Source organism: Podarcis vaucheri (assembly GCF_965113315.1).
Source record: "Podarcis vaucheri genome assembly, chromosome: 15".
NCBI lineage: Eukaryota > Metazoa > Chordata > Lepidosauria > Squamata > Lacertidae > Podarcis > Podarcis vaucheri.
Genome location: NC_138753.1, coordinates 7,437,718 through 7,453,441, shown reverse-complemented (window position 1 = coordinate 7,453,441; position 15,724 = coordinate 7,437,718). Strand labels below are relative to the sequence as shown.

General features: G+C 51.2%; 1 protein-coding gene across 6 annotated transcripts in view; it reads left to right on the top strand.

Annotated features, from left to right (window-relative positions):
- The window catches only part of ACACA (acetyl-CoA carboxylase alpha), a 194,265-nt gene that overhangs the window by 26,110 nt on the left and 152,431 nt on the right, over nucleotides 1–15,724 (top strand). For all 6 annotated transcript variants that reach the window (XM_082200776.1, XM_082200774.1, XM_082200775.1 and 3 more), the window contains 6 exons: nucleotides 1,092–1,201; nucleotides 9,684–9,765; nucleotides 10,461–10,559; nucleotides 11,748–11,854; nucleotides 13,432–13,542; nucleotides 15,018–15,227. In XM_082200776.1, the coding sequence (XP_082056902.1) occupies nucleotides 1,092–1,201; nucleotides 9,684–9,765; nucleotides 10,461–10,559; nucleotides 11,748–11,854; nucleotides 13,432–13,542; nucleotides 15,018–15,227 (719 nt within the window). The remainder of the gene's footprint in view (nucleotides 1–1,091; nucleotides 1,202–9,683; nucleotides 9,766–10,460; nucleotides 10,560–11,747; nucleotides 11,855–13,431; nucleotides 13,543–15,017; nucleotides 15,228–15,724) is intronic.

The window sequence follows — 15,724 nt, the reverse complement described above, 5'->3', positions numbered from 1 at the left end:
GGCAGGTGTCAGGAGCAGGCCAGCAATTACTCACAAGGTGCCCGTGAAGTTAATGCTTTATTCAAAGACACGAAACAGCTCGGGCCTAGTGAGCACAACAACTCTTCCTGGTAGCTCTTTCCCCAGTGAGTCAGTTGTGAGGACTGAAGGGCCTTCCTACAGCTCTCTAAGTCTCCTTCCTTCCCAAGCAATCTAGGGCTCCTTCATCTTGCTTATCTTCATATCTCTTTGGGTTCCGGGAGACCAAAGAGGAGGGGAACTGGTCACAGCAGGAGGGGGAGACCCCCCCTGGCTTCTTCAGCAGTCTGCCTCTTGGCTCTCCTCCTCTCCAGCCTCCGCTTCTGCCTCTGATTCTGGACTGCTCTCTGCCACTGCCTCTTTTTGCTCAGTAAACCCAGTTACCTCCTCAGCTTCCAACACCTCCTCCTCCCAGTTCTCCCTCTTCTCCCTCTGACCACTCATCGCCGTCCCACCACCAATCCCCTGGCTCCGTGCCTTCTTCCCTTGGGGGTTCCCCAGCCGATGTCTCCCACCATTCCTCTGCATCCAGCCAGTCCATGACCACAGGACCTGGAGATAACGTAGTATCTACGGCTACCTGAGAAATGTAGATAGGAGCTAGGAATCATGACTCATGTGCTGAGTGTTGAGTGTTTCTGTGTCTGAGGGAATAAAACTTTGGACCTGCCTACTGAGTAAACCAGAGGTAGGGAAGTGAATATCTCCAGAGGACCAGATCATTGTCCTCCCCACTGCTTGCAGACCAGATTTGATAGTTGGGTGTGGTCGCCCCCCTGACAATCACCTGACATCCCAATGTTGAGTAAACTTCCTTTGCCTGCACAGGTCTTTCAGTAATGAAAGGGTTCCAGTTTTTACAAGAGTCACCTAAAACATAGATGTTTCCCTTTCTGACACATCATGGTTGTGCCTCAAATTTTCTGGAGCAGTTCTCGATCTGTTCTGAAACCTAAGGATTTTATGCTATTAAGTCTGGTTTTTTTGTGTTTTTTTTAGAAGCTGTGTTAGAATATGTTAACACTTGGTAGGTGGGCATGCAAATTAAATCTTTTGTCCCTTAATGTTTGCAGAGTACATTAAGATGGCTGATCACTATGTCCCAGTGCCCGGAGGCCCAAACAACAACAACTATGCAAATGTGGAACTGATTTTGGATATTGCAAAGCGGATTCCTGTGCAGGTGAGAGAGATGGAAACTGGGAAATTAGGGGAAAAAAGGATACAGAGAACAGCCAAGGTAGTGTCTTCCAGAAATTGCTGGGTACAGCTCTGATCACCCTTGACCATGCTGCCTAGGGGGTGATGGGCGTTGGAGTCCAACAACAAACCAAGGGCACCATGTTGGCTACTCCTGATCTATTGATGTGCTATGAGAGATGTGTCTGTGTGAAGTCTGTGGCAGAGATTGGCTTGGTTTCCCCGATCTCACAGAGAAGTTTGGGAGGCCCGGGGTCTTAGGTTGCCATTGGCTGAGCTGCTCAGGTACTAAAGTCTGGCGGGGCTGGGAGAAACACTTAGGGGCAGGATTGGGGGGTTGCAGCGGCAGAAGTGCCAAAAATATTGAGGAAGAATATCCCTGTGTGGCCCAGTGAGAACGGAGCATGCTCAGTGGTTGTGGAATGTTGACTCACCACTGGAGGGGTGGGAATACAACCTGGGGTGGTGGTCGACTAGAAGGGGGCATGGCTGTCTGTCTGGTTGGTTTGGGCCCTGAGCAGAAGTTTTCCACACCTGCAGCATCTTGTTGCAAGTCCTACTTGTTGCACTTTAATACATGCATGCGCAGTGTGTTACATGTACATTTGTACCTGTCAGGGGTTCAGGAGCAGAGACGCAGAGAAGGGAGGAAGCAGAGAGCGAGGGGGAGGAATCCGAAGGGAAAATGAGTGATGATGACGACCCGAGATCTCCAAGCCTAAGCAGTGAGTCAGAGGACTCCCAAAAGGGAGCCCCAGTGAGCAGAGCAAGGGGGGGATCCGGGGGGACACCCCAGGAGGAAGGGAACAGAGGAGATTCAGAGAGTAGCAGCTGGAAGTCGGGACCCACGCTCATAACTGAGGGCGGCAGCAGCTGGAAGTCGGGACCCACGCTCAAGACTGAGAGCAGCAGGGAGGAAGGTAGCCAGGCATCGGGTTCCGGAGGCTGTCAGCAGGAGGGAGGGCACGAGTCAGGGGTGGTCACGCCCTCCTCAGAGAGCGAGGCAACGGTTAAGAGGAAAGTAGAGAGTTGGGCGCGCGCGCCAAGTTCAAATGCAGCGGAAGCTGGAGCAGTAAGCAGCCCGGAGAGTGAGCCAGGTCCCAAAGCCCGCCGCAAGGAGGCAGAAGGATCAGGGGGGTCAGCGTCAGAGGAGAGTAGAAGGGAGGAGGCCCAGGGGGGCAGAAGGACCCAGAGACGTAGGGAGAGGCGAAGGAGGTGGAGCAAGGCTAGGGTATTAAGCTGGTGTGCAAGAGGCGGGGACTCAGACGGGTCTTCGCCGACCTAGGGCAGAAGGTGTAGAGCTGCACGCTGCAGTTCGGAAATGAAACCTGTAACTTAATAAAGACTCTTATAAAGTGAACGCTGGTGGACTTGGTCCTATGTGAGCTGGGACTGGGTGGCAGCTCTGACAGTAAGACCCGTCTCTTAAAAGCTTCGGACACCTGATATCTCGCAGCGGAAAGAGAGGCAGCTGGAGGAGGGGATCGGTGTTTGGGAGCAAGCTCACGACGGTTAGCAGAGATGACGGAAGCAGAGACAGTTGCAGCGCTGCAACAGGCAGTTACCCAATTGAACGCGGAGGTACTGGCATCCAAGAAGAGGGAGGAGGATGCGGCAGCCGCCTACAGAGATCTCCACGCCAGGTTTGAAGCATGGGTTAAACACGGGCAGCCAGGACCCAGACCGGAGGGGGTTGGGTTGGCACGGAGAGCAGGAGGGCTTGTGGCTCACTTCGATGGGAATTTACAACAGTACCCCAATTTTCGAGCAGACGTAATGTGCGCACTGCAACTGCTGGCAAAAGACTTTAGAGATGAGGAAGAGAAAGTGGGGTTCATACTATCCCATTTGCATGGGGATGCTAAAGCGTGGCTACGCAATTTGTGGAGGGATAAAGATCCGGCGCTTCAGAATGCAGATGCCTTTATCAAAGCGATGGATGCGTGTTTTTTGTCTACTATTGATGTGGATCTTGCCCGACGGGAGATTCATGGACTAAAACAAGGGAGGGCAAGCGTCCGGCAGTACCACGCCCGCTTTTTTGCGCTGGTCAGTGCCTTAGAGTGGGACCGGGATTCGCCCCCTGTCAGAGACCTGTTCTGGGAGGGTCTAAGCTCTGCGGTCAAGGATGAGATTGCAAGGGGGGAGAGGCCCCGAAGCACGCAGGAGGTGGTCCAAAGGGCGCTGACTGTGGGGGTGAGGCTGGAAGAACGTCCATGGTGCAGAGATGAAGGACGTGGAGGGCGCGAAGCAGCGAGAAGTTTCTCTTTCATTCCAAGAGAAGCAGCGCGTGCGCAATCCACACCTCCGCCTGGAGGGGGAGGGGAACCGATGGAGGTTGGAGGTGCAAGGGCTCAGTCAGCAGCCAGAGCCCAAGCACCGACAGCAGTGAAAGCGAAGCCTCCTAGAGGGAACAGGAAGTGTTACATCTGCGAGGATCCAGGCCATTTGGCGAAAGAGTGTCCCCGGAGGCTCCACAAGCACACTGCAGCCTCAGCAATGGTGACTGCAGCAACGCAGCAAGGAGAACCACAGCAGGGAAACGACGATGTCTGGCTGGAGACAGAGGCACTGGGGCCCAGCCAGACGCATCAGTGAAGCAGTCCCCAGCGATCTTGCAACCCACGGACCCCCTCCCACCCAAACCAGTAGTGCAGCTCACAGCATCTCTCCAGCTACCAGATGGCGTCACTATCGAAGTGCCGCTTTCTGTGGATTCTGGAAGCAACGCAGACTTTATAGCGCAGGATTTTGTGGAGCAGCACGCTATACAGCTACTGCCTGCCACTCTGCCCCTGCAAGTCGTCACAGTGGATGGCAGAGAGTTGCTAGGGGGGCAGGTGGTGAAGCAAACGCCACCGATGGTGATGCGCCTTGGCAACCACAGGGAAGTCATCAGTTTTAATGTCACCCAACTGTCGGACACGCCCATTGTGTTGGGCATGAGTTGGCTGGACAGGCACAGTCCGACACTGGCTTGGTACCAGAGACAGCTGATCTTCGGCTCCTCTTATTGCGCAGAACACTGCATCCTGCCCAGACAGGAGGGAGAGGAGGAGGAATCACAACTGCAGTTGGGAACGTTGCAAGCAGTCCCCCACAAATACGCAGACTTTCTGGAGGTCTTCTGCGAGAAAGAGGCTGACAAGCTACCACCGCACAGGCAATATGACTGCAAGATTGACCTCTTACCAGGGGCGACGCTGCCGAAAGGGAAGCTGTATTCCATGTCTGAGGACGAATTACAGGAACTCAAACAATTCATAGATCACAATTTGCAGCGAGGTTTCATCCGGGAGTCCAGGGCAGTAGGGGGCAGTCCTGTTTTCTTCGTGAAGAAGAAAGACACGCCCCAAAAAAGACTGGTGGTGGATTTTCGCCTCTTAAACAAGATGACCAAGCCTTCTGATTTCCCCATGCCCAGGATTGACGACCTACTAGCGACGGTGCGCAAGGGACGCGTGTTCACCAAGTTGGACCTGCGAGGTGCGTACAATCTCATCCGCATGAGGGAGGGCGATGAGTGGAAGACAGCCATGTTCACGCCTCTGGGCACCTACGAATACAGAGTGATGCCGTTTGGATTGCAAAACGGTTCTCACTGTTTCCAAGCTTTCATGCATCATGTGTTGGCGGGACTCCTTTACAAGAAGTGCGTCTGCTTTCTGGATGACATCCTGATATTCTCCGAATCGCAGCAAGCCCATGACCAAGATGTTCGGGAGGTGCTGAAGAGGCTGCAGCAGCATAGACTGTACGCCAAACTGGAGAAGTGCCAGTTCGACACGACGGAGGTGGATTTCTTGGGTTACAAGTTGTCGGACAAGGGGCTAGCCATGGACAGCGCCAAGGTTCGTGCGGTGTTGGATTGGAAGAGCCCGCGCAACCGGAAGGAGGTCCAGCGGTTTGTCGGCTTCGCCAACTTCTATCGCAAGTTTATCAAGGGGTTCGCGATGCAGACGGCGGCCATTACGGACACGCTAAGCTCCAAGAAAAAGAAATTCATCTGGACGGAGCAGGCGGAGCAGTCCTTTCAAGCACTCAAGCGTCTCTTCGCGTCGGAAGAGCAACTGCTGCATATCGACCCCAGCAGACCGATGCGGGTAGAGACAGACGCGTCCGATAGAGCAGTGGGAGCTGTCCTGCTGCAAAGGGACCCACAGGGGGTCTGGAGGCCGGGAGCGTTCTACTCCAGAAAGCTCAGCAAGTCGGAGCAGAACTACACCATCTGGGACAGGGAGTTGCTGGCCATTCATGCAGCTTTCAAGGCGTGGAGGCACTTCCTGATCGGCGCCAAGCACACGGTGCAGGTCTGCACGGATCACAAGAATCTGGAGCACTGGCGCACGGCTCAGTTCCTGAACCAGAGGCAGATACGTTGGGCGGAGTTCTTTGCTGACTTCAATTTCCGAATAGAGTACGTCCCAGGCGACACCAACGTCATGGCGGATGCACTGTCCCGCAAACCGCAATACCTCGAAGAGGCGACGCCAGCGGCAGCCATGCACATCTTCGCGCCAACAGCGTGGGCGTGCGCTTCAGCCACAGTAGACCTGGATGCGGTGCGGCGGGCGTTGCAGGACGACTCCTTCGCGCAGGCGAAGATGGCAGAGGTGCACAAGGGCACGGCGAAGGGCGACGAGTTCCAGATACGAGACGGCTTGCTCTTACGTAAAGGGGCCATCTACGTGCCGGGAGACGAACTTCGCGCCAGGGTACTGCAGCAGCTGCACGACGCACCCACGGCCGGGCACTTTGGCACGGAAAAAACGGTGGAATTAGTCGCAAGGGACTTTTGGTGGCCCAGACTGAGGGGGGAAGTCGCGGACTACGTTGCGAGGTGCGACACCTGCCAGAGGGCCAAACCGGTGCACAAACCACCGGCGGGACTGCTGGAACCGCTGCAAACGCCGTTTGAACCGTGGGAGAGGGTGGCCCTGGACTTTGTTACGGATCTACCCAGCTCGAGAGGCAAGACAGCTGTACTAGTGGTGGTGGACTTGTTCACCAAGATGGCACATTTCATTCCGTGTGCGAAGGTGGCCACGGCGGAACAAACCGCCAAACTGTTCATAGATCACGTGTTCAAAGTGCATGGTCTGCCGCGGTCTATCCTGTCCGACCGCGGGCGCCAGTTCGTCTCGAATTTCTGGCAGAAGCTGATGAGTTTTCTAAATGTCAAGGTCGATCTGGCATCAGCAAGACACCCGCAGACCAACGGGCAAGCAGAGAGGGTCAATGCCATCATGCAGCAGTACCTGAGATGCTATGCCAATCAACAACCTGCGACCTGGGTGGATTACCTGCCGCTCGCCGAGTTCGCTTACAACAACACGAAGCACGTGTCCACAGGGGTGACGCCGTTCTTCGCCAACAATGGGAGGAATCCCAGAACCTTCCCGGGACGGGAGAGAGTGGGGGACGGAGAACCACAGACGGCGGACACGTTCGCGTCAGAGTTGCAGGCGGTACACGATCAACTCAGACGGCAGCTGGAGCTAGCTAAGCACGCCTACAAGGTGCAAGCTGACAAGCACAGGCGGGTTGGCGAAGAGATCCAAGTGGGAGACTGGGTCTGGTTGGCAGCCCACGCAGTGCCGACCAGGTCACTAGCCAAGAAGAAGTTGGGGCACAAGCAAATTGGTCCGTACCAAGTCGAAGCACAGATCAACCCGGTAGCCTTCCGACTGGTGCTGCCGGAGGGTTCCAGAATGCATCCGGTGTTCCACAGGTCGGTGCTCACTCCCTACAAGGCACCTCACAGATTCCAGGAGCCAGGGACGGCACCGAGTCCGTTCCGGGAGCGGACGGAGACGCGAGGGGTGACGCAGCAAGACCCCATCAACGAGGTCACGGAGATTTTGGACTCCAGATGGGGGGAAGAGGGAGTCGAATACCTCCTAGCCAGAGAGGGCACCCGGGCCAGCGCCAATAGCTGGGTGCCAGACTACGCTTTGGAGGAACCCCTGCTCAAGGACGAGTTTCATGCCCTTTTCCCACACAGACCCATGCCAGCGAGCTTCTTCGACGACTGGCTGTTCACGCCCACACTTTCTTCCAGCACGTTCCATGGATTCGACTCGGACGGGGAACCCGCGCTGAGCACCCGTTCCCCAGAAGGATCGCCGGCGGGTTCGGCGTCAGACACCTCGTATTGGTGGGACGATCGACCGGAGGAGCAATGGCGCCGGAAGTGGCTGGAGATGCCAGGTCGAGCGACCGACGCAGAGACTGACATGGACGTGTTCGGGGAGGACCTTGGGTTCGAGCACGGCGGTACAGAGATGGAAGCGGAGCAGGTCAACGTCGGCGACCGCGAGGAGGAAGACTCGGAGGTCTTCAGTTGGCGGCCAACCACGGGGAGCGAACTGTATCCGGCATTCCCTCCCGTGATGATGGAGCACCCAGCACCCACACCTGAAAGCGGGGAGGGGGGAAGGGGGGGCTTCGAGGGGGGGATGGATGTCAGGGGTTCAGGAGCAGAGACGCAGAGAAGGGAGGAAGCAGAGAGCGAGGGGGAGGAATCCGAAGGGAAAATGAGTGATGATGACGACCCGAGATCTCCAAGCCTAAGCAGTGAGTCAGAGGACTCCCAAAAGGGAGCCCCAGTGAGCAGAGCAAGGGGGGGATCCGGGGGGACACCCCAGGAGGAAGGGAACAGAGGAGATTCAGAGAGTAGCAGCTGGAAGTCGGGACCCACGCTCATAACTGAGGGCGGCAGCAGCTGGAAGTCGGGACCCACGCTCAAGACTGAGAGCAGCAGGGAGGAAGGTAGCCAGGCATCGGGTTCCGGAGGCTGTCAGCAGGAGGGAGGGCACGAGTCAGGGGTGGTCACGCCCTCCTCAGAGAGCGAGGCAACGGTTAAGAGGAAAGTAGAGAGTTGGGCGCGCGCGCCAAGTTCAAATGCAGCGGAAGCTGGAGCAGTAAGCAGCCCGGAGAGTGAGCCAGGTCCCAAAGCCCGCCGCAAGGAGGCAGAAGGATCAGGGGGGTCAGCGTCAGAGGAGAGTAGAAGGGAGGAGGCCCAGGGGGGCAGAAGGACCCAGAGACGTAGGGAGAGGCGAAGGAGGTGGAGCAAGGCTAGGGTATTAAGCTGGTGTGCAAGAGGCGGGGACTCAGACGGGTCTTCGCCGACCTAGGGCAGAAGGTGTAGAGCTGCACGCTGCAGTTCGGAAATGAAACCTGTAACTTAATAAAGACTCTTATAAAGTGAACGCTGGTGGACTTGGTCCTATGTGAGCTGGGACTGGGTGGCAGCTCTGACAGTACCCATTTGTGCATGAGCTCCTCTTGCACGTGTGCTAGACAGGTGCATGTCCCCCAGGAATCCCTTTGGTGTGTACATGGAGTGGAAAATATGTGTTTGTCACCATGCAATGTGCAAAACTGCCATGTCTTTAGCCAGTGTGGTGTAGTGGTTAAGAGCAGTAGATTCGTAATCTGTTTTTTTAAAAAATAAATATTTATTGAAGTTTCAGAAAAAGGAATTGCATTAAAGCAGAAAATGCAAAAATAAAAGACAAAAATAAAAATACAAGAAAAATACAGAATAAGTACACAGATAAAAACAAAAATAAAAATAAAAATTCAACCTTTCCATATCTTACATTCATATCCTTGTTTCCCTGACCTCCTCATACCTCCATTTTTTGTATTCCAATTCAGTTAATTAATTCAGCAATTTCTTTCCCTCCTTATTATCCTGATCTTTGATCTTAATATATTATAACATTAAATTTCCACCTATTTAAAAATCCAATTTTCCATATTCTTTTATATCATTACAGCTAGAAACCGCTTAACTTCATTCAAACATCATTCTAACATTCATTAATTTTGCAATACTTCTGTAAATAATCTTTAAATTTCTTCCAATCTTCTTCCACCGACTCTTCTCCCTGGTCTCGGATTCTAAGAGCAGTAGATTCGTAATCTGGTGAACCGGGTTCGCTTCCCCGCTCCTCCACATGCAGCTGCTGGGTGACCTTGGGCTAGTCACACTTCTCTGCAGTCTCTCAGCCCCACTCACCTCACAGAGTGTTTGTTGTGGGGGAGGAAGGGAAAGGAGAATGTTAGCTGCTTTGAGACTCCTTCGGGTAGTGATAAAGCAGGATATAAAACCCAAACTCTTTTAAAATTTCTTTCTGCCATGATTCTGTGATGCGCAAAGGATTTTCAACCCCAAAATCCTTTTCAAAAATTGTTCTTTTTTAAAAAAGTGAATTTAATAATGAATTATTTTTCTAAAAGGTTGGAAATACTGTAGAAGACCTGATTGGAAAACTGTTTGAAACGCAGCCTTGAGAACTGCAGTTCTCCTCATAGGCCTTATTTAAATATGGATCACACTTCATTTTGACATGTGGCCCCCAAAATATTGATTGTGGCTCCATGTGGCCCTCTGCTCCAAAAGAGGTTAGCCACCCTGATGTGAACAAACCTTAACCTGCTTTTTATTTCCCCTGTAGGCAGTCTGGGCTGGTTGGGGCCATGCCTCAGAGAACCCCAAACTACCAGAGCTTCTCCACAAAAATGGAATAGCCTTCATGGGTAAGAGAGCCTTACAGTGTTGAGGGGCAGGGGAGTCAAAGCCTCTACAGGAGTTACATGTCTATACTGGGCCTCCAGCACCATCAGTCAGTGGTGTTTTTTTAAAGTGTAATATTTTTATTATTTTCAATTAGCAGAGAAGCACAGTAAAAAAAACAACCCAGAACAAAAACACACATCTCCCACAGTCGCCTGCTACCACCATGATCCTAAAATCCCCCGTAAGCTCTAAAATATCATAACAAGAGAAATAATGTTGCTTATTGTATGATGGTAAAATCCACATTTGTTGCTCCTCCTGCTTTTGCCTCTGGCCCCACTCGCCAGTGGCATGTGGCCCCCAGAAGGTTGTCAGGTTGGGAATTTGGCCCTCGGGCTGAAAACAGGTTCCCTGGCAGTGCCGTATCAGGAGGAGCAGGGGACCCAATCCAGGAAGTCCTATGCTTGTGCTAAGCTATGGTTTGGCTTAGCATGATGTGCAAAACAACTGCCCATAGTTACGTTGCTGGTTGCTCTTACATATGTGCTCCTGTCTGGTGAAATCTGGCTGCTGCCAAGGTTAAAGGAGGCGTTCCTTTTTTGATGGCAGAAAGTCAGCTTTCAATGTTTTGCCGTTTTCTTGCTGAATCTCTTTCACTTGGTTTTGATTTGATCTTCCTTGTGGACTCCCCCCCCCCCCAATATTTCTTTTGCAGGGCCCCCAAGCCAAGCTATGTGGGCACTAGGAGATAAAATTGCCTCCTCGATTGTGGCCCAGACTGCGGGCATCCCTACCCTTCCTTGGAGCGGCTGTGGTAAGAAGTGTGTGAGGCCCCTTGTTTGCAGCTGTCTCTAAGCTGAAACAGGGGACGTGGGTGGCGCTGTGGGCTAGAGCCTAGGGCTTGCAGTTCGAATCCCCGCAACAGGGTGAGCTCCCGTTGCTCAGTCCCTGCTCCTGCCCACCTAGCAGTTCGAAAGCACGAAATGCAACTGGCCAAATAGGTACCGCTCCGGCAGGAAGGTAAACGGCGTTTCCATGCGCTACTCTGGTTCACCAGAGGCGGCTTAGTCCTGCTGGCCACATGACCCGGAAGCTGTACGCCGGCTCCCTCGGCCAATAAAGCAAGATGAGCGCCGCAACCCCAGAGTCGGCCACGACTGGACCTAATGGTCAGGGGTCCCTTTACCTATATAAGTTGAAACAGCAACAACAATCCTGAGAGATAGTGTGAAACAATGGATATGAGAAAGAGCTGCGAATTGAATAGTGACCAGTTCAAATCTAGCTTTAGTCATAAATTCACAATGTAGCTATAGGTGAGCTATCTCTTTGCCTCAGCAATCCTGTCTACAGTATGGGTTTAATAATACCGTTCTGTCTTACAGGGTTATTAGGAAGCATTATTGTGATAATATATGCCAGGGGTTGCCAAGGAAGTGCTCATGGGAGCAGTGGCATGCGTGAGGTCTTTCCCAGGTGCTCATGAAGCCTCTGACCCCTCCTCCCCGCTACCCCCTTATCCATGCGGGGAGTAAGAGTGGTTAACTTTCGCTCCATTGAAAAGTACATAGATCTGAAAGAGGAAATTGGAAGAAATGACACACTTTCCCGCTTCCTCATTTCGCTCTGTGTGCTTTTCAGGGCTCTGTGTGACTCCTAACCAGATTTCATTGGAAAAGCGAATATAATGGTTGGGTGACCCCCAAATGGGCATTTTATGCAGAAGAAAGAACCATCACCCTCACTCTGGTTTGGCTTTGTCGTGTCATCACATAGCCGGATCTGATTGGCTGTGTGCTGATGTGACATCACCATGCCTAAATGAACTGGGATTGGCTGGAATAGCCTGAGGAAGGAGCATCCCCACTTCTCAATTTTAATTCCTCTAACGTTCTTTTGTAAAACAAAGCTCAGCTGGAGTGTAGGAAGCTGTTTGGGAAGGAAGCTTTCTAGATGGGCCTGAATTTCTTTGAGGCCATTCAAACATTGCTTTGCCTTTCAGGCCTCAAGGTGGACTGGCAAGAGTCGGACTCTCAGAAGCGCATCTTGAACGTTCCCCAGGAGCTGTATGAAAAGGGCTGCGTGACAGACGTGGATGATGGGCTGCGGGTAGGTTGGGATGCCCACTTAATAGACCTTGAGCCAGTGGCTCTGCAGCCTGTTGGTTTTTATGCATATGCCAGGAGGGGAACCTCAGACCCAAGGGCCGAATGTGGCCCTCCAAGCCTTGCTATCTGGCTCTCAGAACCCTCACCGGCCCTGCTTCAGGCCACAAGTGCTTTTGCCAGGCTTGAATGTGTCCTTGAAATCTGATGACGTCTCCCCCTTGCCTGGATGGAGCATAGAGAAGGGTGTGTGAGCGTAGAAACTAGCCCACTGTACAAAGGTAAATAATTTACCTTCATTCCTCTGCCCACTTTTGCCTCTAATTTAGCAGGGCTCTTATGTTCTAAGAGAGGTTTTCTAAAAATGTTTCAGCAACACTGATCTGAAAGAAGGTGCGGGTGATGAACTCTCCTTAAAAAATGGTTAGTGTGCAATCTCGTACACAGATGTAGAGTTTTTTCTGTGCAGATGGAAAGCTGATAAGATGGCTTGGGTCCAAACTATCTGAAAGACCGTATTCCGTTGAATAAACCTGCCTGGGTTTTGAGATGGGGCAAGGGGCATGGTGGGGTCATGTGAGAGTCCCTTTTTGGTGGCTGCTCCCAGACTTTGGAACTCCCTCCCTGGAGAAAGCTAGGTTTGCTCCCTCCTTGTCCTTCCTCTGGCAGGTGAGCACCTCCTTGTTTGAACAGGCTTTTGGGAACCGACTGCTTTTAATGAACGGTCTGGTGCTGTGCTGTTTTCATTGTAATTATCTGTATGTTTTAAACAGATTTTATATACAGTACGGATATAGTTTTTATTCTATCAATGTTTAGTTTTGTTTTTCAGTGATTTTTTTCTCTAGGCTTTCACGCTTCTTGTTTTTGTCTGTAAGCTGCCTTGATTCCTTTTAGGATAAAAGGCAGAGTATAAATAAAGAAATGATAAATAAAATAAAAAATCCAGTTTTGAAAAATGGGGGACAATTAGGCACTTTAGGCATATATCACTTAAATGACAGACAGTGTCAGCAAAAGCATACACACAAATTATATAAGGATAGAATACACTCAGTATCTATACTTAAAATAAACTGCCTGCACCCTATTAAAGACCTTTGGGCAGTAATGCTTCATTGCAGCCTTGTAAATACCCTTAAAGCCCGCTATTTTAAAAGGCATGTTCATAAATTCATTGTTGTTACTGGCTCTTGGGGTGAAACCACGACTGAGACAAGGAGCAAAGCACGCTTTGTATTCAATTCAGCTTCATTTCTTAAAAATTAGTGTGGGATGTCTGAAGGGGAATATTTGCTGTTTTAAAATCTGCTTTTCAAAAAAGGCTTGCTCCTTACACCTACCTTCTAAAGCAGGAATAGTCATTGTGCTGCCCTCCAGAAGTTACTGGACTGCAACCCCCATCGTCCCTGACCTCTGGCCATGCTGGCTGGGGCTGATGGGAGTTGGAGTCAAACACCGTTTAGAGCTCGCTGTATTGCCGACCCCTGGTTTAAAGGATGAAGCTTTGACGCCTGGAGGTCACCTGCCAAGTTTGCTCAGGTCTCTGAATTCTCTCTCTCTCGCTTTCCTTGTGCTCAGGCAGCGGAAGAAGTTGGCTATCCTGTCATGATCAAAGCTTCCGAAGGAGGGGGAGGAAAAGGAATCCGGAAAGTGAACAATGCAGATGACTTTCCCAATCTCTTCCGACAGGTACAGCTCTGTTTGCCGCTTCTGTCTCTGTGCCCTGATGATGTGGTTGCTGATTTCTTCCATGGAGGAAACATCTGGGTGCTCTGCCCTTGCACAAATACTTTGCCTGTTTTAGTTGAAGTTTTCGTTCCACCATTGCAGTTTTCGCATTGTTTTTGCACCATTTCCTTCTGTTCCGTGTGAATCACGGGCAGGTCTGGGAGAGCTGCACGTGATGCTGAAGGCATCTTCCTCAATACTGTTTTCTTCCTCAATACTGGGTTTTAAGATTTTCTTTGGGGAAGGGATAGAAGCCCAGTGGGTAGAGCATCTCCTTTGCTGGCCGAAGTGCCAGGTTCAATCCCTGGTGTTCTTAGATGGGTCTGGGAGAACCTTTTGGGCCTCCTGGGTGTTGTATTCCAAAACATTGGGAGTGCACCAAGTTGGTAAAATTGCTTAAAGATGCGCATTTGAGTTCCAAATGCTGCTGTCTTATTTGTTTATGTTATTTTATTAAATTTATATCCTTTCCTTCCTCCCCAAAGAGCCCAGGACACAGCAGGCAGCTGTACACTTTAAAAAGAAAAAAGAAGCAAACGCATTCTAAAATGGATCAAAACCTTAAAAAAAAATTACTATTAAAAAAAATCAAAAAGCATTTACAATAAAAATGATGCTACTATTCAGTGATCTTGAGGTTGACAGGAACAGTATTCTGCAGCTACATAATAATAATAATAATAATAATAATAAATTTATACCCCACCCATCTGGTTGGGCTTCCCCTGGGTGAGGAAGAATGTTTCCAAATTCCTCCTGAAAGTAAAAAATGATGGAGCCATGTGTGCCAGGGAGGGCATTTGCCAAGTGCAGAACCACATCTGGAAAGACCTTGCCATGGCTTAGTGCCAACTGGGCAGCCACCAGTGGAAGCACCATGAACAAGGCCTCACCTGCTGGTTGTAGGGACCAAGATGATTAAGGAAAAGGTAAAGGGACCCCTGACCATTAGGTCCAGTTGTGACCGACTCTGGGGTTGCGGCGCTCATCTCGCTCTACTGGCCGAGGGAGCCGGCATACACTTTCTGGGTCATGTGGCCAGCATGACTAAGCCACTTCTGGAGAACCAGAGCAGCGCACGGAAACGCCGTTTACCTTCCCGCCGGAGCAGTACCTATTTATCTACTTGCACTTTGACGTGCTTTCAAACTACTAGGTTGGCAGGAGCAGGGATCGAGCAACGGGAGCTCACTCCGTCGCGGGGATTCGAACCGCCGACCTTCTGATCAGCAAGTCCTAGGCTCTGTGGTTTAACCCACAGCACCACCCGCATCCCATACCAAGATGATTGGTTTATGGTTAATCCTAATAATATGCTTTCAAAAAAAATAAATCCAAATCTCAGTTGCCCTTGCAGTACTGAGAATAAACATAACCGCACATCCTAAGAGAGATGTGTTTTGGTTTCCACCTGATGCTGTGCTTTTTATTTTCAGGTACAAGCTGAGGTGCCGGGATCCCCCATCTTTGTGATGCGCCTTGCCAAACAGTCCCGCCACCTGGAAGTCCAGATCCTCGCAGACCAGTACGGCAATGCCATCTCCCTTTTCGGCCGCGACTGTTCAGTCCAGCGTCGACACCAGAAAATCATTGAGGAGGCTCCCGCTTCGATTGCCACGTTGGCCGTCTTTGAACACATGGAACAGGTGAGTGCGCTTCAGAGGTGCCTGGCTTTTTCTGGCGAGAGAGCTGCTTGTCCAATGGCAAAACAGCTGTTATAAAAACAGAAGGACATTTTAGGAGAGCCTTGCTGGGTCAGACCAAAGACCCTAACTGGTCCAGCATCCTGCTTCTGACATTGGGCTTCTGGGAAGCCTGCAAGCTGGACAGGGATGCAACAGCACTCTCCCCATTCCTATTCCCCAACATCGAGTACTTTGAGGTAGATTGCCTCTGGCTCTGGAGGTGACATCATAACTTGTAACTGCTGCCTTATCCTTTATGGATTTGTCAAATCCCCCTTGAAAGCAGGTCGAATTTGTGGCCACCACCACGTCTTGTGGGAGCGAATTGCAGAGTTTTAACTATGCAACGTGTAACAAAGTCTTTCCATTTCTCTGTTTTGAATCTTCCAACATTCAGCTTCATTAGTTGCCCCTGAGTTCTAGTATTATGAAGTCAGGAAAGGCCATTTTCTTCAACC